This window comes from Microplitis mediator, chromosome 8 (assembly GCF_029852145.1).
Source record: "Microplitis mediator isolate UGA2020A chromosome 8, iyMicMedi2.1, whole genome shotgun sequence".
NCBI lineage: Eukaryota > Metazoa > Arthropoda > Insecta > Hymenoptera > Braconidae > Microplitis > Microplitis mediator.
In genome coordinates, this window is record NC_079976.1 from 15010480 (window position 1) to 15038001 (window position 27522).

Genomic DNA, 27522 nt, shown 5'->3' on the forward strand with positions numbered 1-27522 from the left:
TCACCTGACGTGACGTCACTAGCACAGATCAAGCACATAGCTACTACCACCTCATATTCTGACCTGATGCCATACCGCCCTTGTGGAAATTTTTGACTAAAAAGACTCTTCAGAAGTCTGTATAAGTCTTTCTGAAAGCCTTATTTTTCCTGATGAAGTGAAGAAAAGTAGCAATAAGTCTCAATAACTCTGAAAAACTCTGAGTAAGTCAAATATTCCCTGAAAATTCGGACTTTCTCAGAGAGTTTTTCAGAGTTGATAAGACTTATTCAGAGTGTTATCATAATAAAATGGAAACAAGAAAACAGAGTTTATAAGAGTTTTTCAGAGTTGATAAGACTTATTCAGAGTGTTATAAAAATGAAACGGAAACAAGAAAACAGGATTTATAAGAGTTTTTAAGGATTTATAAGACTTATTGAGTAATAATGATTGAGTAATTGGTAAAAAATATCTAAATAAATATTTCAATTTTGAAAAAGTGGTAAATTTTATTCTGTTATTTTGAAGTTGTAGTTTCTTGACAACAATCTTGGAATTTTTAAATTAACAAACCTTTGTAATATTTATATATTTTTTTTTTTCATTTAAGAAAAACTCAAGAGATGCATAGAAACATTAATATTTTATTTTAATATTGAATATTCACCTAAGAAGTCTGTATATAGATACAAGTACTTATATTATATTATTTTTGTCTAAATTTTAATCCAGGGTTATACTACTTGATACGCAGGGATGGAAAAAGTAACAAAGTTTATACTAAGAAATGTACTTGTGTAATATCATAATAAAAATAATAATAATAATAATAATAAAAATAATAATAATAATAATAATAATAATAATAATAATAATAATAATAATAATAATAATAATAATAATAATAATAATAATAATAATAATAATAATAATGATAATAATAATAATACTTTAAAAATCTGCATCGAATGCTGCGAAGCCCATTTGCCCCAACGAAACAAATGTATAAAAAATATATGTTAAAATGTAAAATAAATATGTTTTTTTTTTGTAATAAAAATATCCTAAAAATTCATAAAAAGTATATAAATGTATATAAAGTATTTATAAAAATTATATTTTAAATAGCTGTCTGTTGGCCGATTTTCGTATATATTTTATATATTTCAAGTGTATTTTAAATATATTAAAACTATATCTTAGAATATATAAAAAATACATGTATAAAAATATTTAAAAAATATAGGTATTGTAATACCAAAAAATATATCAATAAGATATTTGAAATATGCTATTATTATTTCATTTTTACATTTTTATATATGTATTTTTTTATATATTCTAATATAAATTTTTACTATATTACAAATACATTTAAAATATATACGAAAATAGGCCAACAGTTTGCTATTTTAAATATATTTCTTATACACATTATATATACATTTACATATTTTGGATGTATTTTTGTTATATTTTTTATATACGAAAAATATATTTTGGCAATAGATTTTTTTCATGGGGGGGAATTCGATGAAATTGTTTGACTGACGTTTATAAAATATCGTAAGAATGGCATAACAGAGTTAATTATTTTCTTTAAATAGTCTTTTCGCTGACTGAATGGCTCTGTCCAAATACTTGTTTAGCGTCACATCATTTACTTCTCTATTAAACTCTCCTTTGGGATAATTTTGTTGTTCCAAGTAATATCTATAATGAATTTTCAGTAACTCTTTTTTTCGTGGAGTTAATTCTTCTCGTCCTCTTGTATTTTTTTGTCGGCGCACAACGCGTTGCGAAAGGGTCTCAATATTCCACATAGCATGAGACATAATTGAAACAAATTTAGCCGGAGTTTCGGCATTGAAAGCTGCACGTGCTTTAGTACTTGGTATGGTTGTGTTGTCTCCAACGTCAAACATATCGTGATCCAGATAGTAATAAGGATCATAACGCTGCTGTTGATGTGATCGTTGCTGTGGTTGGGGTTGTTGTTGTTGATGTTGTTGTTGTTGTTGTTGTTGTCGTTGTTGTTGTTCTTGTAGTTGTTGTACTTGCTGTCGTAGTTGTTGCAGTTTTTGTCCATCAGAAGCTGCTTGCAATCTCAATTGTTGAGCCTCAAGTTTTAATTTTGAAATTTCTTCTTCTTTTTGTCTGTTGTCTTCTATCAGTCGCCTCATCATCGGATTTGGACTTAGGTTCTACATATAAAGCAATTAATAAAATAATTTTTAGCTCAATCGTTGAAAAAATAAAGTGTAAACAGAGAATATTATTTACTTAAGCTTACCGTTACGTCAGTTAAAATAGGACGACTACGAGAAAAATTCTGCTGTGATGACCTTGACAGCGGAGCCTACAAAAGTATAATTAATTTAATTTACTTGGATACTATTTTAAAGTAAATCTCAATGAATTTTTATTTTTGGTTAAAAAAATTAAAACATAGACGTTTTTTTCCTGTTATTCTTGCCTATTTTCATTGATTTGAGTGATCGAGAGTTAACATAAAAATAAAAATTCGATGATCTTTTTTTTTTTTAATTTAAAAATGTAAAACAAATTAGACGAACATTTTTTTTTGCAGCCGAGGTTTAAGCGTAAATAAATTTTGTGAAAATGAGTATCATTAGTATAGTAATGAATCTTACAAGATTTGAAACGAGTAGATTGTTACATTCAAAACACCACAAGTTATTTTACCACTCATAAGTTATTTTACATCGATTTAAAATGGAATTCTAGAATGCTAAAAAAATCCTTTACTTTTAAAACAAGTGTTTTATGAAAATTCAATTTAAAAATAGATCTTCATCTTATCTTACATTAGAATTTTTCTCTTTTTTACATGCTGAGTTCGTCAGATGAATGAGTTGAAAACAGACTTCTCATTGTAAATATTTTGATCGCGTTTAGCGATATTTCGTTAAAACGATTTTATAAAATAAGAAATAAATTTACCGACATCAGAATCAAAATAATTTACGTTAATTAATCCAATTTGGAAATATTAATTTTTTCTCAATATTTTCAATAAGTATCGTAAATATGTCTCACGATTCACTTTCCGACTAGAAATTGTCCGAATATATATTAGGATGCTTCAAAAAAAATTAAAATTTTTTTTTTTGCTTTTACTCCCTAAAACATTAGTGGTTGTGGAGAAAAAAATCCTCCCAAAAGATGGGCTCTCTAGCTCAACTCTAAGAGGCCACTATTTTAATTTCAATTTCCCATCTGATTAACGTGTAAAATTTTATTTATTCATTCAAATAGCTTAGTTACTCGTCAGCTGCTCAATATTTATCATATTTATACATAGATCTTCATAGCTGATCTCTCAAGCTTTCCAAAACCCTATGAAAAGTTATAATTATCACAATTAAAACATCAATTAAAACAACATGAAAAGTATCGATTTTGTATTTCAAAATGAAATTGTTAATTTTCATTCATATTTTTTTTTTGTTGTTATCAATTGGCGGTAATTTTTACTCATCATAGGGTTTCGGAAAGCTCGAGGAATCAGCTTTACAAATCATGTATAAATTTGAAGAATATGGAGCAGCTTACGGGTAATTAAATTTTAAATGAAAAAATAAATTTTTACATCTTTTGGAAGGATTTTGTTCTTAGCAACCACTAACGTTTCAGGGGGTAAAAGCGAAAATAAATTAAAGTTTTTTTGTTTGCACCCTAATACATATATTGGGTTCTGATTGGAAGATTCTCTGGCATATCCAGTAGGTCTTTTCTCTGGTTAAGAATTCCGCCTGAAATCCGATTGGGATCCGGTCGGGTATAATGAATCGGTTTCACTCGGAAAAAGTGCATAAAAATAAAAATATTTTATTCCGATTGAATCCCATTCAAAATTTTTTATCAGAATGAATCGGTTCCAATCGGAAAATAATATATTTATTCAGTTATCATTTCCTGATTGAAACCGATTCATTCTGATCAAAAATTTTGAATGAGATTTGATCGGTTTCAATCGAAAAATAATATTTTTATTTCGTTATTATTTTCCGATTGGAAGCGATTCATTCAGATAAAAATTTTGAATGGGATTCAATCGGAAATATCTGATCAAATTCTATTGAAGTGAATCGGATTTTTCAACCAGGGTTGTATACATAAAATCGTCGCCCCACAATCATTTTGATCCGAAAGTTTTAGGCCGATCTGATAAACATTTAGATATTCTATATTCAATAATATTTATATGTCTAAAAATAAAAAAACAACAATAAGAAATTATGAGATATTTTTTTCATCTAAGTATAAAACATCTTAATATATGTTTTTAAACGTTTATTAAAATTCGTTGATATTTTTATAAGAAAATCGTATTAATTTTCTTGATTTTTTTTTCAGTACATTAAAACAAAAAAAATTTTAAAGGAGATTTAATGCCTACATATTTACATAAAACCGGGCTGAAATTTTCGGAACTTAAAATCATTGCATGGTAGTGCTCTCGGTGACAACAATAAGTTGGTCATGAGAAATATTTAAGATCATTATTTATCATATTGCTAATTTCTTAACTGCTTCTAATTTAATGGTTAGGAATGCTTGGCCATACCTTCTTTTTATCATTGTTAAATTCTGCCCCTCTTGCTTCACTGCGTTTATCTTCTATGATAACAATTGGTTCAATGTGTTCAGGTTGTCTTTCATCAAACATGTCGTCATCCGTGTCAGTTTCTGAAATGATTTGTCTACTTTTGATCGGCCGCTTATTCCTTGGTGAAATAAGTCCATCGCTGGAGTCTCCCGTATCAGCAGGCGGATCAAAATGATTTTGAATGTTATCATAATCTCCCGTATCAGCAGACGGATCAAAATGATTTGGAATATTATCATAATCTCCCGTATCAGCAGACGGATCAAAATGATTTTGAATGTTATCATAATCATTGAATAAATTTAATCCTGATTGCTCATCCTCTAAGCCATCATCTAATTTGTGTACATTGGAGACCTTTACCTAGATAAATAATACATAATAAAGGATTACACAAATTTATAAATCTAAAATTATATCAGCTCAAGTAAGGTAAATGTCCCAATACCGGAACAAGACCCACTACCGGAACAAATTAATAATCATTATATTATATTTTAACTCGTACGCCATGAAATTAAATAAAACTTTCTTCATTTAAAACCTTAATCTTTGAGTTACAAAATAGGATATAAAAAAGATTTTAGAATATATCCGAAATATGAAAAAAAAGATAATTACAGCAACAGTCTCGGATTCATGACTTTTTCATGCCTCTTAATGGTTTTGCTAAGAATTCAGTCAAAGGTCTTATGCTTATAGAAAATATATAGAATTACTTTTCATTAATTTTTTTTTTTATATGCATTTTGAATGACATAAAATTAAAGAAAACATATTAACAATATGAAAAAAATAGTATTATTTTATTAATTTTACTGTTCGTCTATTGGTACACCAAAATGAACCCGTGCCCAGTACCGGAACAGCCAGTCATATTAATGTTATTAATGTTATCGATAGACATTAACGGTGAGTTTTATTGACTGGCTAAATCAAGTGCAATATTAATTATTACTGGAGTCCTAATTTTTAATGCAGTATGTATGATTGTTATAAAAAATGCATTAAATATAGATAAACTCATAAAAAACTCAATTTCAATCATAAAAAATAAATTTTTGTGTTTAGTTTTTTTTTTTATTATTTTTATAGTATTACCTGAAATGATTTATTTTGTTTCTATTCTTCGGTTCAAAATATTTATTTTCATTGAATATTTAATCATTTAAAAATTGTAAATACATTTTACATTATGAGTGTGACACAGCAGACATCAGACAAATTTAAAATTATTAATAATTCAAGTAAATAATGAATGGAATAAAATTTCAAAACATGCGCATTGAAAAAATTTTGAAATTAATAGTCTTTTTTTTATCAATATTATTTTTTTAATTATTTATCTTATTTATTAAAAATTTTAAAGATGTCTGATGTCTGCTACATTCACACTCGTTTTCCATTCATATTATTTAATAATTGTTAATATTTTCACTATGAATAAATGCAAAAAATCACTCATTTTATTTACTGTTCCGGTATTGAGACAACCGAATTCCCGTATTGGGACAAGGCCATTTCAGTGTTCCGGTATTGGGTCTTTTGGGTGTCATAGAAAAAAATTTTTTTTTTATATTAAATTTAAGAAAAATGAACAAATTTGATTATTTTTGAATAGGCAAATGTCTATTCTATATGATGTAATAAATTATTTTGGTTTATAATCTATTTGAATATTTTTAAAACGATAAAAATCAGTCATATACCCTTCGTCGTTCCGGTATTGGGACATTTAACTTATGCAAATCTTAGCATTTGCTTATTTTTTCTGATCTGTGTATACATACTTGTTGATTATTACTTTTCCTGTTTTCTTTATATACTTGAATAATTTCCTCTGTTTTCTGTTTCTTACTCTTCAATTCACTTTGTTTTTTGTTCTGTAAGTAAAAATTAACAAAATAATTCATCATAAATAATGATGCTATGGAACATACAGCTTTTCAAATGCTAGATTTTGGATATATATATGTATATGTGTATATGTGTATGTATATATGTACATATGTATATACCTTTCGAAATAATTTAGCCGTAGCGACCCCTGATTCCACTTCCATATCATTACTGGTCGAAGAATCCAGAGATGAAGGATTTGTTATCACCGGGTTTCGAATGCGAATATTTTTGTCGGATAATTCCTCCCATGAATCTGAAATTCATCATATTAGTGTGCAAATAATTGTTTGAGTGGCTAGTACGTTAATAAAAATATTATGTAACTAATTAAAAAATGATAAGGCAGATGGTTGCTGTTCAATTTTATAAGTAATTTTATAAGTAATAGTTGATTGATGTTGCATAAATTAAAAAATGATGAACTGAAATATTTCAATTAACTATATAGTTAATATATGGGGCATTCCACGCCGAATCAGGCGGTTTGAAAAATTTCAATTTTTGATTTCCCCAATTTTTAACTTACCGCTAAAAAAATTGTAAATTTTCAAAAATTCGGGAAGTTATTGGTTTCGGTCCGATTTATGAAAATCGAATTTTCATCAGATGTCGACGTTTTGAGGTCCTAGAAAGCTATTCTGACTAATTTCACGATGATGTCCGAGTGTATATATGTATGTATGTACGTACATATGTAAATACCCGTATCTTTTGAACAGATGAACTGATTTTGAACTTTAAGGTGTCATTCGACGCGGCTTGTCAATACCTTGAAACTGTAAGAAAATTGAGCTTGATCGGTAGGGCTCGTTCAGAGATATTCCAAAAATAAAATTTTTTCAAAAATGTTGTTTTTTGGATAACTTTTAATGTGCTCGATGGGTTGATTCCAAAATCGAGTGGGCACTAGAGCTTTATAAGCCGCGCCGAATGCCACCTCAACCATCGAAATCGGCTTATTCGTTCAAGAGAAACCGTTGTCGAAAGAATTAAAAACAATAATTTTTTTTTTTTTTTTTGAAATATCTCAAAAACGACTCGATAAATCGAATTCAAAATTTGATCAGCTATAGAACTTGATAAAACGCGTTGATTGCCACCCCAAAAGTCTCAATCGGTTTATTCGTTTGAGAGATATCGTTGGAAAAAAAATGGTAAAAAACTAATTTTTTCGAAAAGAACGGCATACAAAAGTATTTTTGAGCTCGAAGAGCTCGAAAATGTATCCACGACAAAGTTTTCGAGCTCAAAGAGCTCGAAAACAGCAGAAAGTTTCAGGGCTAGCCCGCAGGGTCAACCGATAGACAGATTTTTTTTTATTTTTTTGTACCAATCATAAGACTCTTTTTCTGAGATGTAGAGATTTTTTTGATAACCGGTTCAAACGATATCGAATTTTGAAAAATACCGTTTTTTTACGGTTTTTTATTGATAACTTCTCAGGGAATGGTTCAAATCAAAATACTCACTAATTAATAATAAATCGTTTCTCCATGTACTTCTAAAAAAAAAATACAAAAAAATTATTTCGAATGTTTTAAAACGTGTTTTTTGATTTTTATAATTTAAATTGCATTTTTTTAAGTGAGTGCATATTTTGATTTCCTTCCAAATTTTTTACAGTAAACTACTACTCAAACCACAACTTTTTAGGTCGTTCTGGTCGTGAGTTCTCAATGGCTACTATTTTCTTCGATTTTTGAAAATTAAAAAAAATTTTTTTTCTCCATTTTATCAAATTTTATCACTGGTTTCTCTCTTTCAACGTAGTTTAAAAAACTTCACGTTTATTTATTATTATAACAAGCATAGGAAATTGTTAATAATAAAAAAACATTTATCCAAATAAAGAAAATATTTATTGCAGGAACTTGTATTGAAAAATAATCAATAGTCTTTTTTAATTATTCATAATTTCCTATGCTTGTTATAATAATATATAAACGTGAAGTTTCTCAAAATACATTGAAAGAGAAAAACCAGTGATAAAATTTAATAAAATGGAGAAAAAATTTTTTTTTTTTAATTTTCAAAAATCGAAAAATTATAGTAGCCATCGAGAACCTACGATCAGACCAGCCAAAAAAGTTGTGGTTTGAGTAGTAGTTGACTGTAAAAAATTTTGAAGAAAATAAAAATATGCACTCACTTTAAAAAATCCAATTTAAATTTTTAAAATCAAAAGACAAGTATTAAAACCCATGAAATAATTTTTTTGTATTTTTTTTCGAAAAGTACATGGCAAAACGTTTTTTTTTTATTCAGTGAGTATTTTGATTTGAACCATTCCCTAAGAAGTTATCAGAAAAAAACCGTAAGAAAGTGTTTTTTTTTCAAAATTCGATATCTTTCGAACCAGTTATCAAAAAAATCTCAATATATCGGTAAATGAGTCTTTCGATGGGTACAAAAATAAAAAAAAATTGAGGAAATCAAAAATTGAAATTTTTTAGACCGTCCGATTTGGCATGGAATGCCCCACATACATCGATATTATAAAGCCGTATTAGATTCTTACCGGAAATAAATATATTGCATTATACTTGACTCGCGGCAGGTTGTTCGACCGATAGTATAGCATAATATCCTAACCGGGTTCTCATTATTTTGTTATTTTTTTTTAATTGTTTGTTGAATTTATGACTGAAAATATTGAAAGGAACAACAAAAAAAAATAACAATAATAATAATAAAAATTAATCAACCAAAAATTGAAATTAAATCCACTTTTTCCGGAAAAAAAAAAATTTCAATGTTTATTCTTTGTGAATTTCTTTATGACTTAACGTAAAAGAAAAAAACTTTTTCAAACATATTCAAAAGTTAATCAGTGATGATACTGAAGTTAGCCGACGTCCAATAATTTTCGGATTTTTTTTTTTAACAATAAATTATTTAACAAAAATATTTTTAAAAATTGCACCTATAGTTTATTAAATTGTCTAGATCTGCATATTTTTATTTTTTTTTCTTTATGGCAGTTGCATCTTTAGACGATGGCTAAAGACAAAAAAATTCTTTTTAATTCAAAATGGATATCTCAGCAAGAAATTGACGTAGGTATTAATAAAAATAAAAAATAAACTAAAGCTTGATAAATTGGCAATCTAGTCCATGTATTGCTTTAACTAAATAAAATGTTTTCAAACTCGTGGACGAAAAAAAAAATTTCAGAAATTTTGTGAAATTTATTTACAATTATCGTCTTGTGAAAAAGACGGTAAATTTCTTTGTTTCCATGATTTCTTTGAACAGTATATTCTATATTTTTTCTTATAATAATCTGGTTATTTTTTATATTTATATGAAAATAATAATATTACAGTGTTTGGCTAATTGACATGATGAAATATATTATAAGCTACTAGAGAAACAGCTATAGACTAAGCCCAATTTCGAAAACTTTACGACTTTAAATAAAGCACGAAAAATTTAATTAATTTACTTGTTCAATGACCAAAATTTCTGTTTTACTTTTGACTTACCTGATAGACGTACAATGACGCATTTAAATCGTTTCTCACTGTCGTCGTAATGATAAACATTATTTTTAGTAAACACATTGTAGTCACTAAAATCAAGAATATTACAGGTTTTCACAACCATTATTTTATTATTATGGTGGGGTAATTTTGTCAATGCATACTTCATTTTGATCGAAAATAATTTTTTAATTAATGAAATCACAATACACAGCACGGCACAGCACAATAAAACACGTGTTACTCGGTCAAGATAACAAGCACGAACAAGTGAAAACTGAATCTTTCTTTCCGTCTCTGAGCTCTGCAGACGTATATACGTGTGTGTTTATGTGTCCCGTAGAAAGAGTCAACCATAACAACTCAGCCCCCTCTTCGTTAGTCGGGTGTCTGACGAGCTGGCATAAGAGACTTTGTAAACAATAGGAAGTAGGAGAAATGCGTCCACCGGACCATCTCAACACTTTTCTTAGTTTAACCCGTCAGCGCTCCCGTGATTTTTAGTGTCTCGCTTGCGCGACAGCGACATCCTATAAGTTGAATAGTGTCATGTGAGCAAAATGCTCATAACGGGAGTGCTGACGGGTTAAACGGAATTCACATTTTTCTAATGTATGCATATATATCTTTATATGTATAGTTAATAGTAAAGCTATACCTGCGCACCTGCGACTCGTGCTAAACGCATCGCGCTGACATAAATTATGAATCATTTACCCTAATAGTTACGCCAATAACTAATTAAGCTTTAAGACCTTAGGTACTTATGTTTTAAGTGACAACAAGGCAGTGTGTTGTGTTTCAGATCGCTATCAATATACATATATATACATATATATATATATATATATGTATATATATATATATATATATATATATATATGTATATATATATATATATATATATATATATTAGGCTGCATCAAAAAAATTGACTATTGTTTTTTTCTTCATTATATCGAAAATACTGTTGGAAATGACAAAAAAAAAATACATTGAAAAAATTTTGTTTGCGTCTTCTAATTTTTATAAGTAGCTAACGATGCGTCATAGAAATAATTGGCAGGCATATTTTTGTAGGTAATTGAATGCTCTACAAAAAAAGTTTCTTATCATTTTTTAATAAATCTATTTGTACAAAAGTTATTTGAGGTTCAAGTCGAATTCATATTAAATTTTGAGATCTTTTTACTTTTCCGGCTAAACTATCAGAGCTATTACAAAATATCATAGGACCTTTTTTGTAGATAATTTTATTCCCTACAAGTTATTTCCAATAAAGTTTTTTTGAATTCCGCATTGTTTTCTAGTCATTTTTATTTTAATGTCAAGCTCTTAAAATCGATCAGAAGACTATTTTTTTTATGCGCTTGACATAAAAATTAAAATAACTAGAAAACAATGCGGAATTCAAAAAAACTTTATTGGAAATAATTTGTAGGGAATAAAATTGTCTACAAAACAGGTTCCATGATATTTTGTAATAGCTCTGATAGTTTAGCCGGAAAAGTAAAAAGATCTCAAAATTTAATATGAATTCGACTTGAACCTCAAATAACTTTTGTACAAATAGATTTATTAAAAAATGATAAGAAACTTTTTTTGTAGAGCATTCAATTACCTACAAAAATATGCCTGCCAATTATTTCTATGACGCATCGTTAGCTACTTATAAAAATCAGATGACATAAAAAAAAATTTTTTCATGTTATTCTTATGGAAAATAGAAAAGTGCGATGCGGAACTTCTTAATGTTCATATTAAGAGCTCAAACTTTCACAGTATTTTTTTTTCTTCGTTTCCAACAATATTTTCGATGTAATTAAGAAAAAAAAAATAGTCGATTCTTTTGATACAGCCTAATATGTATATAGTAGGGCGATTCATTTCCGCAAAAGTTTTTTTTTTAAGTGCTCAAGCAAAATCTCAATCTACATCGAAAAAAAAAAAAATTCTCACGAAATATGAGCTCTTAATTCCAATGCTAAGTACTTTCCATTTCATTTCAAAGATTTCCCATTTAAAATACACGTAAATTAAATTACTTATTTTTTAACTTTCTAATACTCAGCTGCATTTCATGATATCAACGCGGTTTTGGTCGCAAATTGTAGGACATTTGATGTTCTTCAAAAGTGCCCATAGTTATTTAGGTGTAATTCCAGCTGTTCCACTTGTGTCCGTCGCGGAACTCATTTTTCCTATGAAATTGACCTTTATTGGCTTGCAGAACGTAAACCAATGAAAGTTTACTAAAAACGTTAATGGGAAATTTATAGGAAATTTAATTCCCTTCAAAAAAAGTCCCATAAGTCTAATCGCTAAAGTCCATAGTTTTCAGGTTATAATCATTTTAATAATTTAAAAAATAAAATATAAAAAAAAAAAATTACAAATGATATTTTATTATTCAAATAATTTGGTGAGAATTTTTTTTTTTCGATGTAGATTGAGATTTCGCTTGAGCACTTAAAAAAAAAAAACCTTTTGCGGAAATGAAACACCCTAATATATATGTTTACATATATGTGTGTGACACATTTATAGTGTTGCCGCGTAAGTCAAGAATAACGAGACGAGACGAGACGAGATCATCCCGATTGACGACAAGACGAGACGAGACGAGATAAAAATCTTCAATATCGAGATTTGGTAGAGACAAGGCCTGAATTATTTTCTAAAAGACGAGGTCTCGAATATTAGAAAAATAATTAAACAAACTATTTTTACTACACAAAAAAAAAAAACGTTATCTTGAGTCAATAAAACAATTTTGAAGAGAAAAGATTTCGAGAACAAAGTCAAGATTTTCGTGTGCCAAAAGAATTCGTTTGGGTCAGATTTCTAGTTTATCCAAGAAAATTGAGATTTTCAAAAATATTTTCTTGAACCAAGAATATTTACCTTTAGTCAAGGTTCGTTTTTATATTAAAGTAAAAATTGTCTGAAAGAAAATACCCTACTTGAAATATTATTACTGTACTGGCAAATGATTTTTTCATGTAAATTTTTGGCGTAACATCAAGTTAAATTTGACTCTAATATGATAACAAAAATATTTACCATAAAATAATAATTTAGGAAAGAATCCACGTAGAATGTTCAAATGTTATTTTTCTACTGAAACTAAATTTTTAAATTAAGACTAGCATAAGTATGTGATGATTTTTATTATCGTTAATAATTATTAATTAATACCGAAGTTGTCAAGATTCTGAAAATTTAAATTGCAATTTCGCCGAAGAAAAGGAAGTGAAAATTTTTTGATCGTAATTCTATTCGTTTTTAAATCAAATTAAAAAAAAAAATGAAACTTATTTTTTCGACATATCATTTTTTATTTTTTTAATTATCCTGAAAATACTAATTTTTTTTATAATAAGCCTTTTTTTTAAATGTTTTTTAAATATATAAGGTAAGCGACCCGGTACTCGAATAGGCAACTAGTACCCGATCACTCATGCCTTTGTATATCTATACTTACTTAATTTTACTAAATATAGACATACAAATACTAGTTCTCTCATCTTTTACCTTATACATTAGAATATCTGGCTGAGAACAATCTTTTTGTCTTACTTTTAGTAAATTAAATTTACGTGAGAGTGAGTAGAGTATCCGAGGTAGCTCTCAACCAAATTCTACGATATATATATATATATATATATATATATATATATATATATATATATATATATATATACATGTATATGACGAGCATAAAAGCGAAACTACAGGCACCATAATAACATGAAAATAACAGCGCTAAAGTGAGATGCACCTAGCGCCTGCAGTGGAAAGGGAAGTTCTTTGAAACATACATACGTAAGGTATAGCACACATATACTATTGGAGATACATAGGGACTCTACTAACGTTCAGTCGTTGTTATTAGTCTCATGCTATGAACACGTGCCTGTCAGCTCAATACCAATGTAAACTGCGTTCCTTTTAACTGTGGAATTGATCGAGAATTTATTTTAATTATATTATTTTTACAGAAAAAGTGAAGTATTGTTTTAGTGACACTTAAGTGATATAATTATAAATATAGTTATTTCATTCGTAAATAGTGAATAATAGCCTATAGAAAGGACTAAAAATTTGTCGTGTTTAATTATGTATACATATTTATATATATGTATCTACATCACCATGTATGTATTAAAGTCAGAACATTTTCTTACCTAAGTAATAAGTACTTTGCATTATACGGATTTTGTGAAACTGAGCTCTTTATAATTTCAGTTGATTGAAATCACTTTTCTGCGGTTGTTTTTTATGAACATTAGTTTATTATAAACTCTACCGAACTATTATTATTATTTGTGTGTTCCGAATGACAACAAGTGAAATTCAAACATGAAGCGAGGTCCATATAAGTCATACTTGAGTCCAGATTGTAACGGCATAATGCCTCGATCAACTTTTTATGGAAAATTAAAGAAGTATCAGTGTGATGTAAGTATAAATTTATTTTATAGCAAAAATCTTTATGATATTTAGCTTAAAAAATCTTAGAATTTAAACGAATTTACTTGAGCAGTTTTCGTGAACAGTCGTATTGAAGCATTTTTAAGACACCAAATTTATTCATTATAATAAAAAAATAATTAATAATATAAGAAACAAAAATTATTACTCTTAACTATCCAATTTTTGAACATTAAGCAAAATAATGACTCTGGCAGACCTTTAAATACACATTCGTAACATAGTCAAATGAATTTTTAAAACACGAATATTCAATTTATTGAAGAAATTTATTTTATGGTGTGTTCGGACCTCCCGCCTGGCGCACTGAAGCGCCCGCCATTTACCCGGGAAAATTGAAATTCATAATTAAATAATTAGAAAAAAAGTTGATTACCAATAAAATAAGATTGTATGAATTATCAAGTGTGCTAATTGGGAACACTGTCTGAGAATAGCCTTAAAAAATATATAAATGAAAATCGATTTTATCATACTATCTGTCTGCAGTAAATGTGCGTGTGTAAATTGCATGTGCATGTACCATAATAAAATTGATTTTGATTAATTAACAATTGCTATTTTTCTTTATTTATATTGATACTATTTATAGAGATTATTCATAATCATACATTAAGATTCGTTTACTTGAATTTCACTTTAATCGAAACAGTTGATAAGGCATACATTGTTTTTTTATTGGTGATTATTTTTTTTTTTTCAAATATTTAAAATATAAATTTTCATTTTCCCGGGTATATGGGGGCACCCCAGTGCGTCGTTGCTGGGGGGTCCGAACACACCATTAAAGCTGAACATTCCTTGTCTATTAGTCATTTTACAACTATTTTAACTACATTGTTTCGATAAAATTCATTACGCACTCAGTAAAAAACGAATCGTCAAAGTGTAAAAACAAACGTGTGTTAAATTTCTAAGTATTGAATTTTTAACACTTTTGTGTGTCAATTTAACACACACTATTTATCTTGTTTGAACTGTCGCAATCGATTAATTTTTTAACTTGCAAAATGTCATTGTATTCGAAAGTAACACTTTTTGTATGTTACTATCAAATCGACATACAAAATATGTTAAAAATAATGTCGACAATCAGAAAAGAATTGTCGGAAAATTTTTATTTTGAACGTACACGTGTGTAACTTTTTTTAACATTCACAACATGTTAAAGTAACAAATAAATAAGTGTAAAACGCTCGTTTTACACACGGTATGTGTTGATTTTGACGAATCATTTTTTACTGTGCATTTACTACTATTCAATATTTTCGCTTCCTACAAAGTACAACAAAAAAAAAGAATTTTTGAATGTTTATCACTTTTAAAAATAAATTATTTATAAAAGTAAAACGATTATTTCTGAGAAATATAAGAACTGTGCTCGATGACATCCCTCAATAATGATATTATTAAACTTGAAATTTTGTCATAATTTTTTTCCTTGAACAAGAAGTCATTTCACTTGTAGGAAATCAACATTTTAACAATACTCTAATTACGGACGACGCTAATTATATATATTTATGTATACTAGGGTGCTCTTTTTTTTTTGCGGCAATTTTTAACTTCCCGCTAAGAAAATTGAAAATTTTCAAAAATTCGGGAAGTTATTGGTTTCGGTCCGATTTACGAAAATCGAATTTCCATCAGATGTCAACGTTTTGAGGTCCTAGGAAGCTATCCTGACTGATTTCACGATGATGTCCGAGTGTATGTATGTGTGTACGTACGTACGTACGTATGTATGTAAATATTCATAACTCTTGAACGGATGAACCGATTTTGATCTTTGAGGTGTCCTTCGACGCGGCTTGTTAATATCTTGAAGCCGTAAAAATTTGAACTTAATCGGTAGGGTGCGTTCAAAGATATTTCAAAAATAAAATTTTTTCAAAAATGTTTTATTTGGATAACTTTTAATTTGCTCGATGGATTGATTCCAAAATCTAATCAGCTCTAAAACTTTATAAGCCGCGTCGAATGCCACCTCAACCATCAAAATCGGTTCATTCGTTCGAGAGAAACCGTTGACGAAAGAATTGAAAAAAATTTTTTTTTTTACTTTTTTCGAAATTGCTCAAAAACGGCTGGATAAATCAATTTCAAAATCTAATCAGCCCTAGAACTTAATAAAACGCGTCGATTGCCTCCTCAACCATCAAAATCGGTTAATTCGTTCGCGAGGTATCGTGGGAGAAAGAAATGATAAAATATGTTTTTTTAGAAAACAATGGCATACCAAAGTATTTTCGAGCTCGAGGAGCTCGAAAATGTATTCACAATAATGTTTTCGAGCTCGTTGAGCTGAAAACAGCGGGAAGTTTTGGGGCTGGCCCGCAGGGTTAACCGATAGACCGATTTTTTTTTTTTTCGCTTCCATTCCGAAACTTTGTTGGATATACCCCCCCAAAAATTCCCTGAGAGTTTGAGCCCTTAATATTAATATTAAGTACTTTCCCAGAGCAGGTGAAGATTTCCCATTTAAAATACACATAAACTTGGGTTTTTATTTTTTAAACTTCTATAACTCCGCGGAATTTTATGATATCATCTCGCCCAAAGTCGCAAATTTTCTCAGAATTAAATGCTCTACAGAAGTGACCGTTGTCGCGAAGTCATAACTCATACGGTGTTAGTACGGTGGGGTAGTACGGACCGCTAAACTGAATTTTTTCCATAGGATTCTTGTGTTTTCTCTCAACAACAAGACCTACAGAAAAAATGTGAATGATAATTTTATGAGAAATTCTATTTTCTACAAAAAAGGTCCTTAACACCGAATCACTCAGATTGATATTTTCTGAGATATTACTCAAATAAAAAATCAATATTTTCTAAGATTTGATTCGACATTTTATGAGAATTCAATGCTACGTAAACTTCAATAATTAATATCTTGAAAAATATCAATCTGAGTGATTCGGTACCAAATCCCTTTTTTGTAGGAAATTAAATTTCCTATAAAGTTGTCATTTGCATTTTTTCTGTAGGTCTTGTTGTTTATGAGATAATGATAGAAAAAACAAGAATTCTATGAAAAAATTCAGTTTAGCGGTCCGTACTACCCCACCTATATGAGTTACGACTTCGCGACAACGGTCACTTCTGTAGAACATTTAATTCTGAGAAAATCGCGACTTTGGGCGAGATGATATCATAAAATGCCGTGGAGTTATAGAAGATTAAAAAATAAAAACCCAAGTTTACGTGTATTTTAAATGGGAAATCTTCAAACGCTGTGGTCGAATACTTAATATTAAGATTAAGCGCTCAAACTCTCAGGGAATTTTTGGGGGGTATTTCCAACAAAATTTCGGGATGGGAGCGAAAAAAAAAAATAGTCGCACAAAAAAAACACCCTATTATTTACATTAGAATAAATCCAAGAAATCGACTATTTTCTTTTTTTTTTGTTTTTTCGAAATCCTGTATTGAAATATCTTCAGAAGACCGAAAAAAACGCCTATGGAAACCAGAGCTCTTAATTTTAGTATTTCGAGATCGTGCATCACAGATTTTCATTTTCCATTTAAAAACTCAGGATAAAAAATTGTTTTTTTTTTGGAATTTTCTAGCTCACAACTTAATAAACGTATTTCCATGTACAATAAAAATTTTTGTAGAAACGAAACGCTTTGCAAAAATGTTTCTTACCATTTGTTGATACATACATCTGATGAAAAATTATTTGAGCTTTAAGTAAAATTTATAGTAAATTTTGAGATCTTTTTACTTTTCCGGTGAAACTATTAGACTTATTACAAAATGTCTTAGGAACTTTTTTGTACGTAATTTTATTCCTGACAGATTATGATACATAAAGTTTTTCGAAATTCCGCATTGTTTTTCTAGTTATTTTCATTTTTATTTCAATCTCTTAAGAAATTAGTTTTTTGAGAGATTTTAAGAGCTTGATATTAAAAAAAAAATATCTATAAAACAATGCGGAATTTCAAAAAACTTCATATGTAGTAATTTATCAGGAATAAAAATCACCTACAAAGAGGTTTCTATCGCATTTTTTGATAAGTCCAACAGTTTCGCCGAAAAAGTAAAAAGATCTCAAAATTTAATGTAAACTAGACTTCAAGCTTCAATAACTTTTGAAAAGATGGATTCATCAACAAATGATAAGAAACATTTTTCGTACAGCGTTCAATTTCCTACGGAAATAGTTATCGCACATAAAAATCCTTTGATCGGTTTGTGAGCTAGAAAATTCTGAAAATGAAAATTTTTCTCGTGTTATTTAAATAGAAAATAGAAATCTGCGCTGCGTGACCTTTAAATATTGAAATTAAGAGCTCTGCTGGTTTAACGGGCGCCTTTTTTTAGTACTCTTACGTTCGATATTACAGATAGTCTAATAATTATAATTGGGTGCTCTCAAAAAAAAAAAATTTTTTTTTAAAATAAAAAAAATCCTCACTAAATTTCAGTCAGATATATTCGAAATAGAGCTATCACAAAGGGGGTCCCCTTTCTATTTTGAAATAAACATAAAAATTTTTCATTTTATTTTTTGGTTATGAAGACCATGAAAAAAAATTTTTTTATTCCACTCACGATATTTTTATAGAAAATTAAATTCTCAAAAAAAAAAAAAAAAAAAAAAGAAAAAGTGCCGAAGCATATTATGAGCGTCAAACGAACAGAAAACAATTTACGGGGCTTCGAAAACCAACCAAAATTTAGTTTCCTCAGTATTAATTTTTTTATTTATTAATTTTCATTTTTATTCGGTAAACATTGGTTTTTTTTTCAAATTCTGACGAGCACGTTCATTTAAAAATTTTCATTCCCTACAAAAGTATCTGATATGTTATATTCGTAAAATGTATGAGAAAAAAGTTACAGTGCTTTAAATGTCAATGAAAAGTAAACTTCACTTTTGACATACACAACAGATAAGTCAATTTTTGTGGGAAATGACATTTCCTACAAGAACGTGCTTGTCAAAATTTGAAAAAAAAAATCTTTGATAGAATAAAATTTAAAAATAATAAATAAAAGTTTAACATTGAGGACACTAAATTTTTTTTTATTTTTGAAGCCCCGATGTTTCTTCTTATTTCATTATCAAATTGAAAATAAAAAAATAATTATTTTAATTTTTTGTTGACTTTTTTTACCGAAGCGAAAATAAGTTAATAGTTTCTTAACTTGTTTATAAAAATATAAAGTATATGTATTTGACTAACGTTACTAAAAAAAATATTATTAATAATAGTTTAATAACAACAGTTATAGTTGTATTTACTTCCTTAATAACTAAATTATTTATATTCTATATCGATCAGATTTATATGAAATTAATTTTTTAACGTACAAATATATACAATAAAATCGAGCAATGGTGAAAAACAATAAAAATAAGCCATAGAGAAAATTACAATTTTATTAATATTCATCAAAAAAATTTGTAATTAAATATATAACAGCAATAAAATTTGAAACTGTTAGAAACTACCTTCCGTAGCATTAATTGTATAAAATAGAATCTCAACTAACAATTTACTTTTTATAGCTATTCAAAATATCAAATGTAGTTCTTCAAATACAAGCTTTATTGATACGTTTGTTAATTACCTTCTTAAGCTAGATCTAGTACAATATATTACAACGTAGCGTTATAGCTAACCCTTCAAAAATTCAAAAACTAATTTTTTTCATCAAAGATACCCATTTAAAAAATAATAAATAAATTTTTCTGTGTTTTAAAAATCGTGAAAATTTTATTGAAACTATGAATTTGAAAAACTACAATATCAATACTTTAAAAAATATTTGTAATATACTTGAATATTTTTTTAGACACGCTTGAAGACAGTATTAACTAACTGTCGATTGGTTATAATTTTACCTGTCTTATTTCAGCTTAATATCAAAAACTTTTTTGTTGTATGTGTTGTAGATTACAAATGTACAAAATCAAACCTCTAATCAAAACGTTGGTGGTAATATTACGAACGCAAATGCCTCATTGCCTCTCAGGCAATTTTTCGATGATAGCAACACATTTTCAAATGAAGCTGCGGCCGAAACTGATGCTCTTTTTAGTCATCAACGAACCTCAACTACCATTCATTCGGTATCTAATTCATGGCTATATGAAGATTACGATGCAGAATCTTTACATCAAGAAATCTGGTTTGACGTAAGTTATTAACACATATTAAAGAAATTGTTGTGAACATATTTATCAATTTTTTTTTAATTTTACAGGCCGAAGATTCAACAACGATAAGTGATTTTCATGAGGATTATAATATCGATCCTAGTCAGGTATATTTTATCACTCAATACATCAAAATAAGTTTAAGGGTTCTTGCATATAATTATCCCGTTATTTCATAACTTTTCTCAATAGTGTGTCCTTCTATATTTTCATAACTTATTATTTTTTTAACAAAGTAAAGATAATTATTTCCAAATGCATTAAGAGATCAATGTTTTGGTGATATTATAAGTTATTTCCATTCGTTGTAGCTTATCTGATGAGATTTTTGTTAGATGTGAGAAATTTTCATTTTAAACAATATATCACTTCTATACAATAAGTTATCACAAATATAAAAATGAAGAATTTCAAAACATAGTGTGCAGTATTTTGATTTCAATGGGTATATTCAAAAATATATAGTTCTGCATCCGGAAACACATGTAATAATTGAACCTTTAGATCCCTCTACATGAAATGAAGTAATTCTGGATCAGATTTGCAGCATGTAGTGTTCTATATTGCTCTTGTATTTTATAACATCTATTGAGTTCAAAATATTGGATGCTATGTAGCAGTTCGTTATGGATCATTTTTTTTTTAATGTTATACTAGATTTCATAGAAATTTAAATTTTGTAATGTTTTTCATAATACTAATTTCGAAAAATAATAACGCTATTATTCCTTGAAGTATTAATTCTTCAGATGATTACCAAAGTTAAGATCGAAGATGAGCGAGATCGGTTAATAAATTTTTGAATGTAAGCCATTCTAAATATCCCAGATTAAGAAAATTAAAATTTTGCTGTTAATGTATTTTATTATTTCTATCAACTTTAATAATTGGACTAAAATATATGAGGAAAGTGAATGGCTCATTTTTTTTTTTTCACAGCCAGAAGATGAAGAGGAAGAGGAAGATACAAATAACAGTTACAACAAACCAGTTTGCAAGTGTTCGACAATCACACGGGGTGAAGCTCTAATAATGACACTAGCATTAGGAGCTGAAGAATCCCTGACATGGAAAACTATTATTTCGATTTTATCAATGATTAATACGTTATTCCAAAATGACGTGGTTCCTGCTTCTAAGTATAAATTATTTAAAACGTTAAAACTAAATGAAAACATTCTTGTATATCATGTGTACTGTGATGAATGTCATTATTATTTTGGCGCTCAAAGCAAATTCAATAAAGATGAATTTCAGTGCAAAGTTTGTGACAATAATGGGAAATCGCGAGAAATTTGTTATTTTTTAACGTTTGATGTTTCTCTGCAATTAAAATCCATATTAGAAGATCAAGAAGTTCAAGAAGTTTTAATGAAGAATCTTCAAAGTAAGAAAGATAATTGCAACGACAATGATCTTCGAAGTATGAGTGATGGTGAAATATATAAACAATTATCCATGGAAGATAACCCTTTATCAGAAGAATATAATTTTTCATATACTTTCAACACTGATGGTTGTCAACCATCAAAATCGAGCAAGCTTTCTATCTGGCCCATATATGCTTGCATTAATGAGCTATCTCCAAAACTTCAATCCAAGCACATGATAATGACAGGCTTATGGGTTGATAAAAAAGAACCAGATATGCTCCTTTTTCTACAACCATTCGTCAATGAAGCGAATAAATTATCGGAGGAAGGTGTCCAATGGAAATTACAGCAACAGACAATAACCAGCAAGTTCATCCCGATTTGTGCCGTAGTTGATTCAGTCGCAAGATGTAAAATCTTAAATATGAAACAGTATAATGGTTCGTACGGTTGTACATTCTGTGAACATCCAGGGGAACGTATTAATAACTCCCAAAAATTTCCTATGACAATGATTGTTCCAAAAGAACGAACAGACAAGACAATTAAAGAACAAATGGTAAGAGCTGCTGCGAATGAATATGGTAATGATGTTATGGGTGTGTGGGGGCCATCACCATTAATGAATTTAAACCATTTTAATATTGCTGATGGAATGCCACCCGATTACATGCACGCTGTTTTATTAGGTGTAATAAAACAACATACTGAACTTTTGCTATCTTCATTTGGTGAAGATTATTATGTGGGTAGTCCGAACCAACTCGAAGCATTAAATACAAAACTTGTGAGCTTTAAACATCCTACATGTATAACTCGATCTCCAAGGACGCTAGCCGAAAGGGAAATGTGGAAGGCAACAGAATGGCGATCATGGCTTCTTTTTTATTCGCTTGTATGCTTCAAGGGGATTCTCCCACAGAAATATTTAAATCATTTAGCTTTATTGGTGGAAGCTATACATATTTTATTATCTGACAAAATTAGTTTTGATGAACTGGACACGGCAGACAATTTGATATTGAGATATGTAACAATATATCAAGAGTATTTTGGTATGCACGTAATGACATATAATATACACTTATTATTACATATGGTGAAAAGTGTACGACAGTTAGGGCCTTTGCGACATCATAATACATTCATTTTCGAAAATGAAAATCATTTTCTAATGAAATTGCAAAAGAGTCCTAATAATATTATTATTCAGATCGCCAGGCGTTATTTGTTTCAAAAAGCATTATCACCATTAAAAAATAAAATTCATACAAGTGAAGAGTTTTTACAATTCTGTGAAAAAAATTTGACAGGGCGCTTGAAAAATACTTTTGAAGTCGATGGCTGTGTACTAGTCGGAAAGGGTAAAGAATATTATTTGAATGACAATGAGCGAAAACTTTTGAACAGAATAGATAAATGTAAATCTTTTAATAGATTTATCCTCGACAGCAAAAGATATACATCAAAAAGTTATCGCTCTTGTGAAAAAATAGATGACTCCGTAATATTATTAAAAAATGGTCAGATTGGCGTAATAAAAAACATTTGTTACTTCAATTTACATGAAAATGAGAAAAATATATACATTTTTTATGAAGAAGTAATAAGATTGAGGAGATATTTTCATTCTTCAAGAAATGTAACTGTTCATAATATTGAAGAATGCTTGATCAAAAAAAATTTACAATTTTGTGAAGCGAAAATGATATTACAACCGTGTATGTTAACTACTATAGGGAATAAGCAGTATGGGATTTTTATACCAACAGGATGCTATGGCGATTAAAGGATAAAATGTATGAGTTTATTGGCAAGTTTAAATTCTCCAAATTATCATTAACAGACCTGTTTTAGTAATTATTTATTGTAATTTTTAAAATGTTTTTTGTTATGCTTGAAATTTTAGAATTTTTAAATGGAAAAAATTAAAATTTTTGAATCTAAAAAACAAATTTGGTGTTCTACAAAAAAGGTCAGATTACAAATTTATGTCAGTCAAGTCGTTTCTATAGTAGCATGACTTAAACCTTGATCTATTCTGCATACTTTGTCAAATGTTTCTCAAACATTTCGTATAAATTTGACTTTAACCTTACATCATTACATAGAGTACATTCATCAAAAAATATCGAGATAAATTCATTACAGGAAATTTTAATTCCTTCAAAAATATTGATTTTTCATTTCAAAATATTATTTCCTTCAAAAATATTTATTTTTCATTTCAAAATATTGTTTCCTTCAGTAATTACTACTTTAAAATTATGGAGTTCAGGAGGTTCCCCTGTGTGAGGGTCTGTTTTACAAGCGTTTTTTGGGAATTTTTTTCGATGACCAGTGGAAAGATAGAATTTTTAGTTTTTTTATCATTTATTTATTAATATTTCGAGAGTATGTAATACAAATTTCGAATTGAAACCTTCATTACAACGTTAATTTTACCGCTTTAAAGACTCCTGCCTCGAAAAAAGCACGCTCCTTTCCTCTAAGATTCCGGCTCATTACCTTATCTGAAAAAAAAAAAAAACAACAGGGTTTGAATCTGTAAGCCTAAATGCATTGAGTGAACTAAAATCGTTTGCAAATATTAAAAATTCGATTTTATAGCGGACTTTTGAAAAATAAGTTTTAAACTTCGTGATAATTTTGTTATTTTTCCGTTAAGAAAAGAACAGTAATACTGTGAATTTTTGCATGATTCTACTTCACTCGATGCATCTAGGCTAACAGATTAAAACGACGTTTTTTTTTTTCACATAAGCTGATGAGCCGGAATCGTGGAAGAAGTGAATGTACTTTTTTTCGAGGCGGGTATCTACACAGCGGTACCATTTACGTTGTAATTAAGATTTTTATAGGAAATCTGTTTAATATACTCTAGAAATATTAATAAACAAATGATAAAAAGCACTCAAAGTTCTGTCTTCTCATTGGTTGTTGAAAAAAATTTCACAAGAAACGCTCAAAAAACAGACCCTCACAAGGAGGAACCCCCTTAAACAATAAAAATTACATGAATTTTTAAGTCATGACATGGGAACGACTAGACAATGTTGTGCAAAGTTAAATAATGTCCTTTTACAATCGAAAATTTACATATAAGTCTTTTAAAAGATACTTATCATGATTCCAACTCTTTGCCTAATTAAATATCAGAAACCAAATTGGTTACTAATATAATATTAATCATATGTAAAAAATTATTCTTAGTAAAATGTTAATTAACTGTATATTTAAAATGTATAAAAGAAGATATTTTAAGTTAAATTTAAAAAGTTATTCTTATAAGTAAAAAAATTCAAATGATTCATGAGAAATAGAATCAGGCAATATATAAATATGTAGCAATTAAAAATTATTGTCTTAGGGACATTCTCAGACAGTGGCCCCCACTTTTTAAAAATATGCAATGATTTTCAACTGTCAAAACCATATTAAAATTTGATTAATTAATTAAAAAAAAATTAAAACCTTAATTGAAAAAAGGACAACTTTGTCGTAATTTCGTTGAGATATAAAATTAAAAAAAAATTACTTACAATTAATATCAATTGAGAGTTAAGCGAAATTTGTTGAATAAATTTTAGCCAACAAAATTGAAAAATTCGAATCATAAAATTGACATTACGATTTTAGTGAAATTTATTTGACGAATTTTGTTCAACTCCTAATTGACATCATGTGTAAATAATTGTTTTTTAAATCTATATATCGTCAAAATTACAACTACATTGTTCTTTTTTCAATTAATGCTTTAATTTTTTTTTATTTAATTGATAAAAATTTGATATGCTTAGGACAGTTGAAAGTCTTTGAACATTTTTAAAAAGTGGGGGGGGGGCACTGTCTGAGAATGGCCTTAAATGCTATTAATAGCTGGCAGCTAATTTTTCGTAATTATCAACATTAAGGTTTTGTAATGTGTACTAAACATCATCGTCTTTGTACTTAGAGACTGCAAATATTTTCCATACACAATAAATTCTTTTAAAATTATTAATAATTACTGGAAAAGTACTTGTATAGATCGTATTACGTACGAAAATTTTTTCTCATTATATATTGAAATTGAATATCTACGAAATTATTATATATTTAAATGGAAAACATTTAAGGAGATAATTTAAAACATAAATAAGCAAACAAATTGTATGATGTGACGTTCGATACCATTGATTTGATAGCGATTTATTGTACAGATCTTAATTTCATTGAGACTAATAAGTTCTATAAATGTATATAAATAAAATTTTGAGGTCAAAGTGTTCGGGAGTTCACGTACTAGTAACTTAGAGAGCCTTCCAAGGTTAAAAATGAAGTTGTGATACAATAAACGGTTTCTTTAAGTTAAAAAAAAATAACTTTGTTATAAATGGTATGTTTATCAAGAAATTCCAAGATTATTTTTAAGAAACTTTAACTTCGAAATAACAAAATAAAATTTACCACTTTTTCAAAATTGAAATATTTATTTAGATATTTTTTACCAATTACTCAATCATTATTACTCAATAAGTCTTATAAATCCTTAAAAACTCTTATAAACCCTGTTTTCTTGTTTCCGTTTCATTTTTATAACACTCTGAATAAGTCTTATCAACTCTGAAAAACTCTTATAAACTCTGTCTTCTTGTTTCCATTTTATTTTGATAACACTCTGAATAAGTCTTATCAACTCTGAAAAACTCTTTGAGAAAGTCCGAATTTTCAGGGAATATTTCACTTACTCAGAGTTTTTCAGAGTTATTGAGACTTATTGCTACTTTTCTTCACTTCATCAGGAAAAATAAGGCTTTCAGAAAGACTTATACAGACTTCTGAAGAGTCTTTTCAGTCAAAAATTTCCACAAGGGCGTTCATATCGTACTTAAAGTACCTGTTTATCATAATTTTACCCGTTCTCCACGATTACAATAAACTCTACAGAGTATTAATATATTAACAAATATACAACGTTTATAAACTTTTGTGATCTGGTTCAACTGTTATAACCGTAAGTACGAATAAAATACATATTTAAATTCGTGAACTGGGATAACTCTCAGAAACACCTGTATCGATCCATGGTGTATAATTTTGCATTCCTTCTTATATTTATTCAACTAACCACCCAGTGGCTATTTGAACAGATATAATAATGACCGACTAAAATAATCCCTTTGGAAAAAGGAGAGTCGAGAAACAAAACTGGAGCAATATTTAATTACTCCAGGAAAGTATTAAATTTATATTTACGACTTAAAAAAAAAAAAAAAAAAAATAATAAAAACACAAGTGATAAATAAAATCTGATTTTATTTAGCAACTGCTTCAAAGAACCTGTAAAATCTTTGAGAGATAATAACCGGAGATAACAAAAAAAAATATATCACAAAATATTTTATTACTCAGTAAAAACTGAACAGCAAATAATAAAGTAAAAATATAAATGACAAAAAAAAATATATCGGATTTAAAACATTTATAATTAAAATC

At 28.2% G+C, this 27522-nt stretch overlaps 3 protein-coding genes across 5 annotated transcripts in view; 1 reads left to right on the plus strand and 2 right to left on the minus strand.

The window, feature by feature from the left end:
• The window catches only part of LOC130673548 (neither inactivation nor afterpotential protein C-like), a 1009353-nt gene that overhangs the window by 252261 nt on the left and 729570 nt on the right, over window positions 1-27522 (minus strand). The gene's annotated exons all lie outside the window — the stretch shown is intronic.
• On the minus strand, window positions 493-10521 carry LOC130673553 (putative uncharacterized protein DDB_G0271606). Of its 2 annotated transcripts, XM_057478594.1 has the most exons (7): window positions 10164-10521; window positions 10003-10088; window positions 6634-6770; window positions 6406-6498; window positions 4574-4978; window positions 2276-2341; window positions 493-2186 (listed from the first exon to the last, which is right to left on the minus strand). In XM_057478594.1, exons 1-7 carry the CDS (start codon window positions 10166-10168, stop codon window positions 1569-1571), a joined length of 1410 nt encoding a protein of 469 aa, XP_057334577.1. In that variant the 5' UTR covers window positions 10169-10521; the 3' UTR covers window positions 493-1568. The 2 variants fall into 2 exon arrangements, with proteins under 2 accessions (XP_057334577.1, XP_057334576.1); XM_057478593.1 differs by having other exon boundaries at window positions 10003-10521.
• Window positions 13851-26571, plus strand: LOC130673550 (uncharacterized). Its single transcript, XM_057478589.1, has 5 exons — window positions 13851-14156; window positions 14248-14460; window positions 20408-20650; window positions 20719-20778; window positions 21611-26571. The coding sequence occupies exons 2-5, from the start codon at window positions 14362-14364 to the stop codon at window positions 23831-23833; spliced, it is 2625 nt and encodes an 874-aa protein (XP_057334572.1). The 5' UTR covers window positions 13851-14156; window positions 14248-14361; the 3' UTR covers window positions 23834-26571.